The sequence below is a fragment of the Dermacentor silvarum genome, chromosome 9 (genome assembly GCF_013339745.2).
Source record: "Dermacentor silvarum isolate Dsil-2018 chromosome 9, BIME_Dsil_1.4, whole genome shotgun sequence".
Lineage (NCBI taxonomy): Eukaryota > Metazoa > Arthropoda > Arachnida > Ixodida > Ixodidae > Dermacentor > Dermacentor silvarum.
The window spans coordinates 121,337,678-121,350,881 of record NC_051162.1 but is presented as its reverse complement, the minus strand read 5'-3'; the positions used below and the strand labels follow the sequence as shown (position 1 = coordinate 121,350,881).

Below are 13,204 nucleotides of genomic sequence, written 5' to 3'. Positions count from 1 at the left end.
AAATTTAGGGGGGTGCCCCTTGCACAAGAATATATGTAATCTTTTTTCATGTTAGGTCCCCTTCAAAAATGTACTTTTCTGGGAAAACATTCCTTGAGGGACGTCACATTCATTCTAGTGGGTTGCTCAGGTTTAAAGCAAACGTGTTTTAGGGCCCCCCTCGTGATGTAAATGCGGAGAGTGTGACTCATGGGCATCGATGTGGTTGCCAACGCTGGCTCTCTGCTTTCCTCCTACACACGTGCAGCAAAAGGTGAACATGCTGAGCTCGCTGCTGGAGATTGAGGTTGCTGTGAACCTGCTCAAGAACGAGGGTGACACCGAGGAGGACAAGCTGCACCCCGTGGACTTCCACTACAGCCAGCTGAAGGCGGACATCCAGGTGCTGGACCGGTCGCACGACGAGTTTTCGTTGCTCAGCAAGTACGTCGAGACGACGCACGCCGAGACGCATCGCTCGTACAAGCTGGAGATCCTCGAGGTGAAAAGCATGCTTGCAACTAGCAACATAAATTCATGCGCGAACGAGTCAAAAACGAATCGAACACATTGTGTTTCCAGGTTTGTCTGCATTTGTCATGGTGGCCTAATCCACACTTCAAAACGTACGCTTGAAGCTACTGCATTCTTGGACGTTTTTAAAACTGCGTGAAAAAAAAAAAACGAGGACACGAGGACAGTTTTAAAAACGTCTAAAAAGCTATGAACCAACTAGCCCGCCAGAACATCCTACTAAAGTGCATTCTTGGAAACTGGCTACAGAGCGAGTGCATTTTCGGCATCTCATGCAGTTATGTGGAACCTGCATTATTTCAGGTTGTTTCGATTTACACTAAAGGAACAAGCACATCCTTTCAAACTCTAGTATCATGGCGCTAAAATCTCAACTTGATCTTCCTGCTCTGGCCGATCGTCGCATAATACTTTTACTAAATGTTTATCGCAAGCTTTTTCATTCGCTGTTGATTAACAACGAACTCGTCTTACTCGTCCGTGTGGCCTACAACACCCACCTGAATGCCATTGTCCCTCCATGTGCCCATACCACAGCGTTTCAGCAGTCCTTTTAGCATATGTATTACGCATGACAGGAATTGCCTTCCCAGCCATACTGTGGCAACCACTGACCCTGCTGGCTTCAAATCTGCCGTCAAAGAAATCATGTCTATTTAATTAGGTTTTTGTACATTTGCATACTCTCAAGGCGCGGAGGCATTACTGAAAGGAGTGGTGAGTACATACGTAGTCACTGGCAACTTGAAATTAGTGTTGTCACAGATAGCAGAGATGGTGGCAGGAAGGTGGTGCCAGTCGTTGGCGGTCCGTGGTATGAATGAGGTAAAGTTGTAGTTGCATAGTGGTACCCCGACCTTCATTTGATGATCAATGCGAGGTGAAATGTAGGATGGATGATGGAACAACTCATCTTCAAGAACAGGATCAGTGTAGTTAATCTTGTGAAAGAGGCATAAGCGCATAAGCTTACAATGTATGGCAAGATCTGGCAATTCAAGGATCAGTTTCATTGATGACACACCTGCATGACACGCATAATTTTATAAAACGAGATGGGCGGCGCTGTTCTAAAGACATTCTGGAAGATTTGCCAGAGTCTACCAGCAATAACGCAAAAGAATGGCTGTACTACTGCACTCATCCTCATGTTATTTTGTTCACTGTCACTGTGCCCATTCCTCGTGTAATGTTCGTCACGGGGCCCTTGAGGTATTATAAGTAAGTATATAAATAAATAAATAAATAAATAAAATGTTTGCCAGCAATCCTTCATGTGTTAGCCGCTATTAACAGTTAAGCGATCTTTGAGTCCCAGCAGCTACAGGAATGGACCTGCATAAAAGGGGTGTCAGATAATTTGAAAAGAATGCTTGCTTGACTTTGCTTTGTGCTACCTGTGGATGCACGGTTTTCCTCTCTCTGATGTGAAAACCTCATGTGGAATATGCTGTTACGGTCAAGAGGAGCGTCAAGTGGCTCGTAGGCCTGTGGTGTTTTGCTGCCTAGCACAAGGTCGCGGGCTTAATTCGCAGCTGTGGCAGCTGCATTCCTTTGGGGTTTCCAGTACTTGGGTTTAGATGCGCATTAGAGAACCCCGTGTAGTCAACCCCCCCACTATGGCGTCTCTAATATCCCTCGGCTGCTTTATGGTGTTGAACCCCATAATTTGATTGACTTGCGCATTATCATTGAATGGTAGCAATTAGGGGCCAAGTGACGCCAATCATTGTCATTGAATGAATTTGATACATAGGAAGCCACGAGAACATTTGTAGCCAGAAGGACGCAGTTCAGATTATACATGCACTGACCACTGTATTTCCATGCTAGATGAACTGTTAAACTGCACTTCCCCAACACCTACCCGTACACTAGCGCCAAATTTCCCTCTGGTGATCTGTGTATGAAACTTTTTGCCCTATGGCCCATTGCAGTGCTTAGAACTAAGCCCCAGTAACTGTTTTTAATTATCTTGCTTTGCGTTCTTCAGCTGTTCAAAGTGGTGAAAGACGGCGAGGCGAAGCGCTACAAGCCCTTCCGGAAGCTACCCAACCGCAAGCTGCTCTGGCACGGCTCGCGGCTTGCAAACTTTGCGGGCATCCTCTCCCAGGGGCTGCGCATTGCTCCTCCCGAGGCACCTGTGGTACGTTGGAAGTTTTTCATTTGGTCATTGGTCTTTGAAGGATAGCTCGTTCAAATCTTTGTGCGTACTGCATGCCACGCTTTCTGGTGGTCATGACCTCATGATCTCTCTTTAACATCATGAACCTTTTGCGGTGCCCTCTTACAAGATTGTGGCCATCAAAGTTTACCCTTTCATAATGGCTACAATGAGTGTGCATGACAGCTGAAGATGATGCTTATTGCAGGGTTTTGTAGCATGCATCGCCAAGTTGACATGCAGGAGAGCTTAGTGAGGGGTCATGGGATCAGTTGATGGCCACGGCCTCCGTGGCCATCAACTGACAGGGGCGGAATGCAAAAATGCTTGTGTTATGCTAAACCTTTAACATGAACAATGTTAAAACCCATAATTTGATTTTGAGTGGGAGGCAGGTGAGTGTGCGTCTCCTGATCGCACACAGGAGTCGCGCGCTCGGTTGGAGGTAATCTGCAGTGGGTGCAAAGTTAGGGTGAGCTGAGATGGCCTGTGGCTTCATCTGTGCTGTCTTCCTGTGTGTTTAGCGCTGGAGGTCGTGTTTCAAGTTTCGGAGACATGTTGAAGCGAGAGGCAGGTGAAGCGTTCGCTTCCCTCTGCCTGTGCTCTTTATGATAGCGTCGTCCCCTGCGGGCGACACTATTGGTTGCAGTGGTGGAGTGTACGCGAAATCTTTGCACTGCCGATGTGAAGGTATCGTTGACACGCCATAAAACTGTATCTGTGGTTGCTGACTCTCAAATTCAACAAAATATATTTTTTTTTGCGATTGAAATTAGTTTTTTACACTTGCTCCTGTAAAGAATACCACAGAAAGTCCTGTGCATATTGGAGCATAAAATCCTTTGTATATCACTACGAACTTTTCGCGTGCTTTTAGCGCTCGTGTTTGTCTTTCGTCATCCAGTTCACTTCTCTGTGCTATCGCCTCTGCAACAAGAATGCATTACCAACTAGCACAATCTGCCACCCTTCTAAGCTACATTTTAAGACGATGAGCACAATTCAGGATAATAGCTGAGTGTGCATGAGAGCAGTTCTTGGCAATTGGTTTGCGAGTTCATGCGCGTTGCAGGAGACCTTATGGAATTTTCTTTTGCTCTTTTTTCTTTGCAGACTGGCTATATGTTTGGCAAGGGTATCTATTTTGCTGACATGGTCTCCAAGAGTGCCAACTACTGCTGCACATCGCCCAGCAATCCGGTAGGACTGCTGCTGCTCTGCGAAGTTGCTCTGGGAAACATGTGAGTTTGATAGAATAGTCATCAGGAGAGATGGAGAAGTTATTACTTTTTCGGGTGGTCGTTTTCGAGTGTTCGAAAGCGCTCCCGAAAGGCTGATCATGTTTGGATGGTCAAAAGGGGTGCTTTGGCTACATTTGGATGATTCTTTCCAGTCGCCCGACTCTTGATGAGAGCACTGAGAGATGCTCCCTGTATTGCCATCGTAGCAGCCGAGAAATGTGGACAATATTTTTTGGCACGTGATCCCACCTGTTCCCATCGTTGGGCTGGTGAAGTCTGATTGACTCTCACTTCATTCATGGCGGTGATTACCATTCACGTGCGCTACCATGTTTTGTACCAAATGCAGCTGGCAGCAAGGGCCTTACCAGAAGTTCCCCTCAGCTCTCGCTCTTCCTTCTCACTGCTCCAAAACATCAGCCGGTTGTTCAATTGGTGCAAGAGTTTTCTTACTTGGTACCCAGAGTGCCCTTGAAATCAGTTAGCTCAGATTTGGAGTATCATAGTGACCATCCGAAGATTGCTATTAGTATATAGTCATCTTGGGATTTAGTCGGGAAAAGGGAAGTTGAACAAGACAGTCACATATTTGATTTCATTTGACTGAAGTTTAATTATTTGTTGCTCAGTTAGGAGAATTGAATGGCGAAATTAACTGTTTAGTGCAATTCAGTTTGGCTAGTTTTTATTTTTGCAATAGAAGTATTGGTGATTTGGTGCTGTATTACCTTGCTTAGCTATTTCTAATGCGCCCTGGAATCGAACGTGCACCATTTCTTATGTGTTCCATATAAGAAAATAATGTGCATCCAAAAGTAATGTTCAGCCATCTTTTTTTATTAGGAAAACAAAAAGTATGGCTTTGATTGTCACAATCGGATGAAGATAAAGCCCGTAGAATTTACCCTCATAGAATGTAAATTATTCAGACTTAATGTTCATCATTGTCACTGCCAGACAGTTCCTTATCGTTATCTATGAACCACAGCATGCTGTCCTCCGTGTAATCAATTGTATTGTTATTCGGCATTTCTTGCTTGACTCTGCAACAGTTGCCAACACAATGGTAGCCCTTTATTTGACTAATCGCTTCCAACAGTTTGTCCTGTGATGCATGCAAGTCTCTGGAACATGTGGTGCGACTCTGTTGCTGCTACTTTAACATCTAAAGTAACTTTTGGATGTGCTTTGGTGATGAAAGCAGTGCATTGCCAAGCCGTTGCCAAGTTACAATGTTTACTGTATTCTAACGTGTAATTTTGCCTGTAAAATTTTTTTTCTATGTTTTTCTTTTTCGTAGGTATGAGAGAAAGAATGCTGAATTCATCACCAAATTGCCTCCAAATTACCATTCCACGAAGGGTAAGTTCGGGTACATCACTACATGTACTTTCTCTTCTTGTGTATGCCTCACCTAAAACTACAGTCAACTTCCATTAATCGACCCTGACAGGGCCAACGAAATTGATCGAATTATCCGGCAGGAAAAGTTGCAGAAAAAGTGCCAGCAGTTGTATTTGCCCAATTCTAACGCACCCCTGAACGAAACACGCACCTGCTTTCTGTGTGTCCAAAAGTAGAAAACAAACATAAAAATGACAATAAAGCTCCTAAACAAAGTAAAAATCTAACGAGGACCTGAATTTTTGGAAGAGAAATAAGCAAGTGTCTAATATGTATTGCTCAGTGGCGGCCAGTTTCCTAAAGTCAGCTTTGCTGCAATACAGCTGTGTTATGCAGTAATTTATACGAAGGCTGCAAAGGTGGTTTTAATGTCCGGTTGCACCACGCAGGCAATTCTCAGCCAAATTTTCCTGTAAAAATTAAGCCACGTGTTAGAATTGGGTAAATACGATAATGAAACATTGTGAGCTATGGTTATTGCTTGGAAATCCTCTTAGGGCAGGCTGAAAATGGGCGGTTTCAACGGAATATGACGGTGTGTTCAGTGCATTCGCTGTCCCTTAAGCTCCACCGAGACAGATGTTGCCACTAAAGGGTTTGCTATTGGGGTCACCAAGAGGTCAGGCATGCTGACTGGTCAAGTTCGAATTATCCGGCGAAAGCCAATTTTAGAATCGAAATAATGAAAATTTGGGCCGAAATCAGGCCCTTATCAGGACCTTTGATCGGGATCAAATTAACCGATAAAACAAATTAACCCGAGTAGAATCAACGGAAGTCTCTGTACTTGAATGCCTACATTTGGGTAATTTTGTGGGTTGCTGAAAAAGAGAGAAAAAAGTCATTAAACGAAACGGTAACTTGAGATGTCATGTGTGTTTGTATTATTTTCAAGTATTTATGAAAACTTAATGCTAGAAGATTAAGCCACCTAAAGAAAATGAAAGTTGGGTTTTTGGATCGAAAGTGAGATTAGATAAACATGCTGAATAAGCAAGCAATGCTAGATCCTAGCTGCTTTTGAGATAAAAGAGCAATTATCGAAGGATGGACATAATGTTTCTGTGAGGGCATTGCTTCCATTGTGGGCATGGCCTATCTAAATAGTTCATTGAATATTCTGATATAAAATGAGATAAGCGCACTGCATCGAGCTATCAAAGACTGAAGATATAGGCCCACAGCTGCCACTCTTTGGTGTGCAGCTGCAGTTGACAAAGAAACATGGTGAAGTTGGTGAAGGACTGGTGAACGGGCATGCCCTTGCTTCTCATTGGCCATTGCTAATCTTGCGAAATTCAAGTGTGGGCGTGGCCTGTGCAAGACATAGATTACGAAAATTGCATATTCTGATAGGGCCTCAGATAAGCAGGCTGAATCAAACAATGACGATGAAATGCAGCACCCTAGCTGCCACTGTTATGGAGTGCGAGTGTAGCAGCCAGAGAATGGACATGTCATTGTTTCTCATTGGGAATTGCTGATCTTCTGGAAACCAGGTGTTGGCATGACCTATCCAAACCCGGAAAACAAGGTCGTCACCCCCGATGGTGTTGAGGTGCCCATGGGACCCTCCCTCAAGGACACCAAAGCTGGCGCCAGTAGCCTGCTCTACAATGAGTATCCTTTTTAAATGCAATAGCATTTTTTTTTGTACCCCTTGTTTTGGAGGAGTTATACGTAGGAATGTGCGAATACCAAATAGTAGATTTCAAATCTAGTATCAAAGGGAATCAAGAAAAAAAAAAGCCGAATATCGAATAACAGAAAATTTTTTCTGAAATTTAATGCTTCCAAATTTTGGTTAAGAAAACATGGTGCTGCACATGCTTGGGAGTTTCCTAACATTGCAAAACCAGAATGTAGCAAGCTAGCTAGTAACTTACGTACACAGAAATGAAGATATATAGTAAAGTCCACTCTTATTAAGGGGAACACCAAATTAGTATGCCAGCACTGATTACAGCTCAGTGCGTATACAAAGGCCTGGAAAATATTTTTTGTTGATAGAATGTAAGTTGAATAGAATCAAGTGCTTTCTTATGTCTGAAACTAATGAATTAGTGACATTCATTTGTACTACATACCAATGAGGTTTTCCGTTTAATAGTGGGCCTGTGTGTTGCGGCAATCGTTTACTTATTGCATAAAGAGTCTTGCTTTCCAGTATTTTCTCTAAAATACTGAAGGGTTCGCCCAACTTTCTGGCAGGTGGGTTATCATAAGGCCAATGTGCGCGACAGACAGCATGGCCACGCATCACGCTCCGGGCATAGCAGCGCCGAGGATAAACAACAGGCGCTGTTCGTGCAGCTTCATTGTTGGGAGCGCTCGCAGTAACAAAGTCCACTACCGTGTCAGCCGGGGTGGCCTGTCTGCAGTGCGCTCGGTGCTCCTTTTTTACTGAAAACAGAAGTGAAACGCCCACTTGGGCGGCAACAAGCGCAAGGGGTGCATGCGACACGTGTCACTGCGTGGGTCTCCATATTGAAATATTTGAAAAATCGAATAGTAGATATTTGAACGATCACGATTTGATTCGATTCGGTGATATTCGAGATTCGCACACCCCTAGTTATAAGCATAGAGGTGTGCGAATATCGAACAGTAGATTGTGATTCGAATTTTTTAAAAAGCTTCAATGTGCGAAGTGCGGGCTATATTTACAAATTTTGCCTTTAGGTGTGGCTTCACGGCAGTGCGAATTTCCCCTTGTAAGGTGGCTTCACGGCAGCAGGGCACACGCTGCTGTAAAGCCACACTGTAAGGCGAAATTCGTGCTGCCGTGAAGCCACACCTACAGGCAAAATTTGCATATAAGGCGGTGGGTGATCTGCAGGCTGAAAATACTGGAAAAAAAAAACAATATCGCCTTATGTTCGAATAAATACGGTATTACTACTAGGCACCCCGAACATGGGGGCAAAAAAATTCGAAAACGGTACTAGGAAGTAGACAAGGACACACGAGCTACACAACACAGACACTATTTCATCTATGATCTATGCTTGCAAGGACAAGAAAAATAGCGTCCTTGCAGTGGGCAGCTGTATGTATGAATTTGTCGACCTGAGTTTAGCAGATGAAACCCTAACAGATGAAATGTACAGCAGGTTAAAGGCATAACGAAGCCAAAGACAGCTTGGGAGGAATGCACGCTTTATTGAAATGCAGAGTTAACTGTGGATTCGGGTTAAATTTGCATTTAACTTCATGCTTTTATTTCATAATACGAAAACGGAACAGCAAGTAGAAGAAGAGTTGTATCTTAGTATAATACACAATGAAGGCAATTTTCCAGGAAGTATTAACTCGTACAGCATCCCTTTCCATTGACTGCTTGTGGAACTTCCTCACTTTGTACCAAAGCAGCAAGTTACAAAGCATTGTTTTCTTGCTCCAAAGAGCAAATTTTCTTGCTCCAAAAACATATATTTCTGCTGTGAACTGCAATCTTTTCTGCTCCAAAAGACCAAGTACCACTTCCATCACTGTATTGAAGGGAACTCAAAATTAGCATGCCAACACTGTTTACAGCTCAGTTCTAGTATGGGGAGACCTCAATACAATGAAGGTGTACTGGTAACGAAAAAAAAAAAAAAAAACTTGGAGAATTTCATAGAGGTTTTAAAGTTTCAGGAGTAATAATAATGTCACAAATTCCCAGCACATTCCTGGTATCTTATCAGGAAGAACTTGTACAGAAATCGCAAGGAGGTCGGGCCGTAATAGCATGGTTATGAGCGCCAGCGGTGCAGATCCACGAATCTTGGGCGCCATGACTTGTTGCGCTTAGTGCCCACAGCTGGCATCAGATGGCGCTCACAAATTAAAACCAAAAGTGTAAAAAAGGTGCGAATATTTGTTGTGAAAAAAAAATTCACAGTTTTGCCAGAAAGGGGCTTTGATGGTGATAGCGAGAGACAACTACGCGAAGTAAGGTTTGTAGTTCTATTGGTTTCACGCGCGCTCGGTCAAACGTGAACAAATCTCACTCGATGACCACGAACACTTACTGTCACAACGCGAGCGAATGATTCGTGCCGTGTCTTGGAAACTTGAGATTACGTGGCTGCCAACTCAGAAGGCGCGGGAACACAATTCACATCAAGGCACCAACCATCTCGGCTCGCCTTGGCACTTGCCGCAGACTACCTCCAAGATACGATGCGTGGCCCCCATATGGACAGCCATGCGTAGCCACAGCAAGGGTAGAGGAAGAGACTCACGTGCTAGGGGGAGAGTGCAGATAGGTGCGCATATCCTGCCGCCCCCCTTTCCACCTAACGCGTTACCCCCTCCCCACCCCCCTTGTGTTGAAATCGTCGACTCTCGTGCTACTACGAGCGCTTCGAGCTGCAGCGCATCCCACGGCCTCAGCAAGTGGTTTACCACCGTGACGAATGGCACAGTGGTGTTTCCTGCATACCGCGTCCTGGCGCGCATGCTTTGACGGTGTTTTTGCTGCTCAAACTTTTCGTGCGGGAGGACGCTTGTGAATAACCTTTGCCAGAATTTTAAGTTTTTTGCTAGATTTACCAGCCGTACAGGCTCCAATGTACATGCTTGAAAAGGCCTAAACCATTGTTAAATCGAAAAAAAAAAGAAACTGCACGGTTTTCAGTGGAGCTAAAATTGGGTAATGAAAATAGTTCACTACAACGCAAATTTAGTAAAATCGGGGTTCGTTATATTGAGGTTTGATTGTTTATGAAGGTGTATAAAATTTTTTTTCGATAGGATGATTGTCCATAAGAACAAACAGCTTTTTTCCCTCTTAAGCTATAGAATTAGTAACATTATGTTGTACTGAATAGCAATGATGTCAGTTTAATGCAATGATGTTGTCAGTTCATTAGTGGACCTGAGATTTCTGGCAATCTTTCATTGCATAGAAAGTTTTGCTTTCCAGTTTTTCTCCAAGGTACAGAACGACACGTAGGTTATGGTAAGGTTCCTGTGCATCATTTGCCACCTGTCAAATTCTGGAATCGGGAGGGTTGCGGCAAGTTTGCGCCGTTCTGCAAATTGCAGTGTTCGGGCACTGTATGTGCGATCGCTGCATCGGGTCGACGCGGGGAGTGCTTGCAGCTCGGCAAAATCGTTCACAGACAGAGTCTCCAACCGCGTCGGTTCTATCTACGGTGCGCTCAGCGCTCCTGTTCTGCCAGAAACGACAAAAGGAGGCGCTCGCTTGCACATGTGACATGCGGCGCTGCAAGGGTCGCTACACCAAATATTTGAAAATTTAAATAGTAGATATTTGATTTGCAAATTGAATTATTTGGGACATTCACTATTCGATTACATTCTGTGATATTTGAGTATTCCCACAAACCTAATTAGTATAAGGGTAAGCAGACTTTTGCCTAGCAGGCTTTTGCCTAGCAGACTTTTGCCTATTAGTTATGCCTTATATACTTGGCACTTACCAGTTTCTTAGATATCCAGCTTGACAACAGCCCCTTCCTATTAATCTTTTTTCCCCCCCAAAATGCCGCTGTGCTTGTGCTTTTCCTTAACACTCCTTTTCTCCAGGTACATTGTGTACGACACTGCTCAGGTCACCATGCGCTACCTCATGAAGGTCAAGTTCAACTACGGCATTTGAAGGGGAGGCCACTGAGATTGTGCGTTATTTGCATTGGACTGCATGCTAATGCACACGAAGTCAGCAAGTTTAGAAGGCAAAGATTGTGCGAGCTTTGGATCGGGCGAAGCGTTCACTGTTGGACCAGAATTCTTTGCCCCGTGCATTTTTTGTGGCTCCGGCTTCAGCAGTGATATTTTCTTGGGATGTGGTTTGCTTTGAGCATAAACAAATGGGAAGCTGCGTGCGTCAAGGAGGTGCACGTCTGCTTTAATGCAGTAGAATCTTGTACAGGCAGTTATACACGATTCTATGTCTCTGAGATCTTGATTGTTTAGGTCAAATAAGTGTTTGGCATCCACAAGAGTGCATGATGGCTCCTGGCTTCTTCCTAGATCATGAGCGGTACGCACTACGCATTCAAAGCAGAAACATAGCACTGCGTTTTGTTTGCTCCTAGGGCTACCTGTATGTAGTGTGTGGTAGCATTAAAGGCTGAAGAAAACTAAATTCCTAGGCAAAGGCAAGCTGTCATATTTGGTGTGCCAATTTGGCAAAGATAAAAGTCCATAAAAAATGTTCAAGTAGGGAGCCTGTGGCCATTGTTTACATACTTGTTAAGCTTTTAATTGGCTCGGTCACAAAATTTTGTGTGTGCAATGCTGTTGTGGAAACCGCTCATGCCTGAGGTGTGGCTGAGAGTTGGAATATGTTGTCATATCCATGTCTGCTTCCGCAACCAAAGCTGTTGCAGTGGGAGGTTTGGATTGTTAGTTGCCTTGTTTTGTGTTTAGGTAATGGCATTCTGTCGGAAACTACTTGATAAAGTGTGCATACGGTACACTTGCTCTCTGAGGAGGTGCACATCTGTATTGCATTTTGTAACCAGCTAGAATTGTGAGTACTTTCATTTTGAGTGTACTGTGGAATAGAGCGCCTGAGCTACATGTATGGGACTGTGATTGCATCTAATGCAGTAAGCAGGGCCGCATTTAACGTTGATAACATAATAATGATAACTGCTGATAAGATGCTGCCATTTAAAGCAAGACAAAAGGGTACAACTATTGAAGGATATCTTGATCATTCCGTATGTGAAGAGGCGGTTCACTTGTAACAGTGTGTCTGATTGTGCCGATTTGCTCACTCTGATGTAGGCATTGACAGGCAAGTTGGCTTCTGATGAGTCTGCCAATAGGTGGTCGTCTAGCTGATAGTGCTCAAAAAGTAGCTGTGTTTTGCTTGCAAGAATCATCTGAATCCTTAACGTTGCTGCTTCAAATGTCCGGTATGCAAGTATCGATTCTGTAAGCTTTAATGCCCCAAACTGTCCCCTAAAGCAAGTCAGGTTTTGCCCGTTGATAGTACCAAGTTGTTGGTTTCCATTCCTTGCCAAAGATGTCAGTTGCTTTCTGAATACTGAAGAAAACAATATTAATCACTCTCATATTGTACCTGTACAGAGCACAGTTGATATATTTTTTTTGTTTCTACTCTGTGGTAGCTGCTGCAGGATAGTCATGCAGCAACCATACTTGTTAGTTTTTGAGTGGTCCCAAGCCTGTGTTAATTTTATTTTAATTTTCACGTGCAGCTGTGTGTTGTATTTTTCTGCACAATTATTTTGCCATCTTCCTGTACATAAAGCATTTAAGACCCAAGCTTTCGTGGTGGTGCCATTGACACCATTCTGGATTGTTTTTTGTTTTTGCATTTGGCCAGATTTGTGACAAACCCACAACTACCCTCCCCTTTGCCTTAATTTTTTTCTTTCAGATAATTGCGCAATTGTAAAACATGCATGTTAAGAGTTTCTCTTGCCCATTGAGATAGTAATGCAAGATTGTTCTGTTGGTATTGTGCTGTTGGCCATAGGCACAAGGGCGCACAGTGGTTTTCGATAACAAGGCATCAGTAACTTCTACATTTCCTGCAGCTCAAATGCCCTTAGAAAATATGTTTGTGTGGATGTGAGGAATGGCTGAAACATCTTTTTTAAGGACCTGACATTGTCTAGTTCTTGCTTTGTCAAGTTGTACATACTGATGGTGTGCTTTATTAAACATTTTCTTAAGCTGTAATTTGGTCGTTTGCTGCTGTTTCGAAGTGGTCCGATGAGCAGATATACTAGTAGTAAAACCAAATTAACTAGAGCTGATGCATTTGTGCCGTGGTTTGCTACCTGCTGCGATGGCTCAGTCAGCTAAGGTATTGCGCTGCTGAGCACGAGATCGCGGAATCTAATCCCGGTCGCGGCGGCCGCATTTCGATGTAGGCGAAATGCAAAAATGT

At 43.8% G+C, this 13,204-nt stretch overlaps 1 protein-coding gene across 1 annotated transcript in view; it reads left to right on the top strand.

Annotated features, from left to right (window-relative positions):
* The window catches only part of LOC119464202 (poly [ADP-ribose] polymerase 1), a 64,114-nt gene extending 51,123 nt beyond the window's left edge, over nucleotides 1-12,991 (top strand). Inside the window, exons 20-25 of the mRNA XM_037725069.2 lie at nucleotides 248-481; nucleotides 2,507-2,659; nucleotides 3,791-3,918; nucleotides 5,219-5,280; nucleotides 6,822-6,942; nucleotides 10,861-12,991. Coding sequence (XP_037580997.1) covers nucleotides 248-481; nucleotides 2,507-2,659; nucleotides 3,791-3,918; nucleotides 5,219-5,280; nucleotides 6,822-6,942; nucleotides 10,861-10,933 — 771 coding nt within the window. The 3' untranslated portion in view covers nucleotides 10,934-12,991. The remainder of the gene's footprint in view (nucleotides 1-247; nucleotides 482-2,506; nucleotides 2,660-3,790; nucleotides 3,919-5,218; nucleotides 5,281-6,821; nucleotides 6,943-10,860) is intronic.
* The last annotated feature ends 213 nt before the right edge of the window (nucleotides 12,992-13,204 follow it).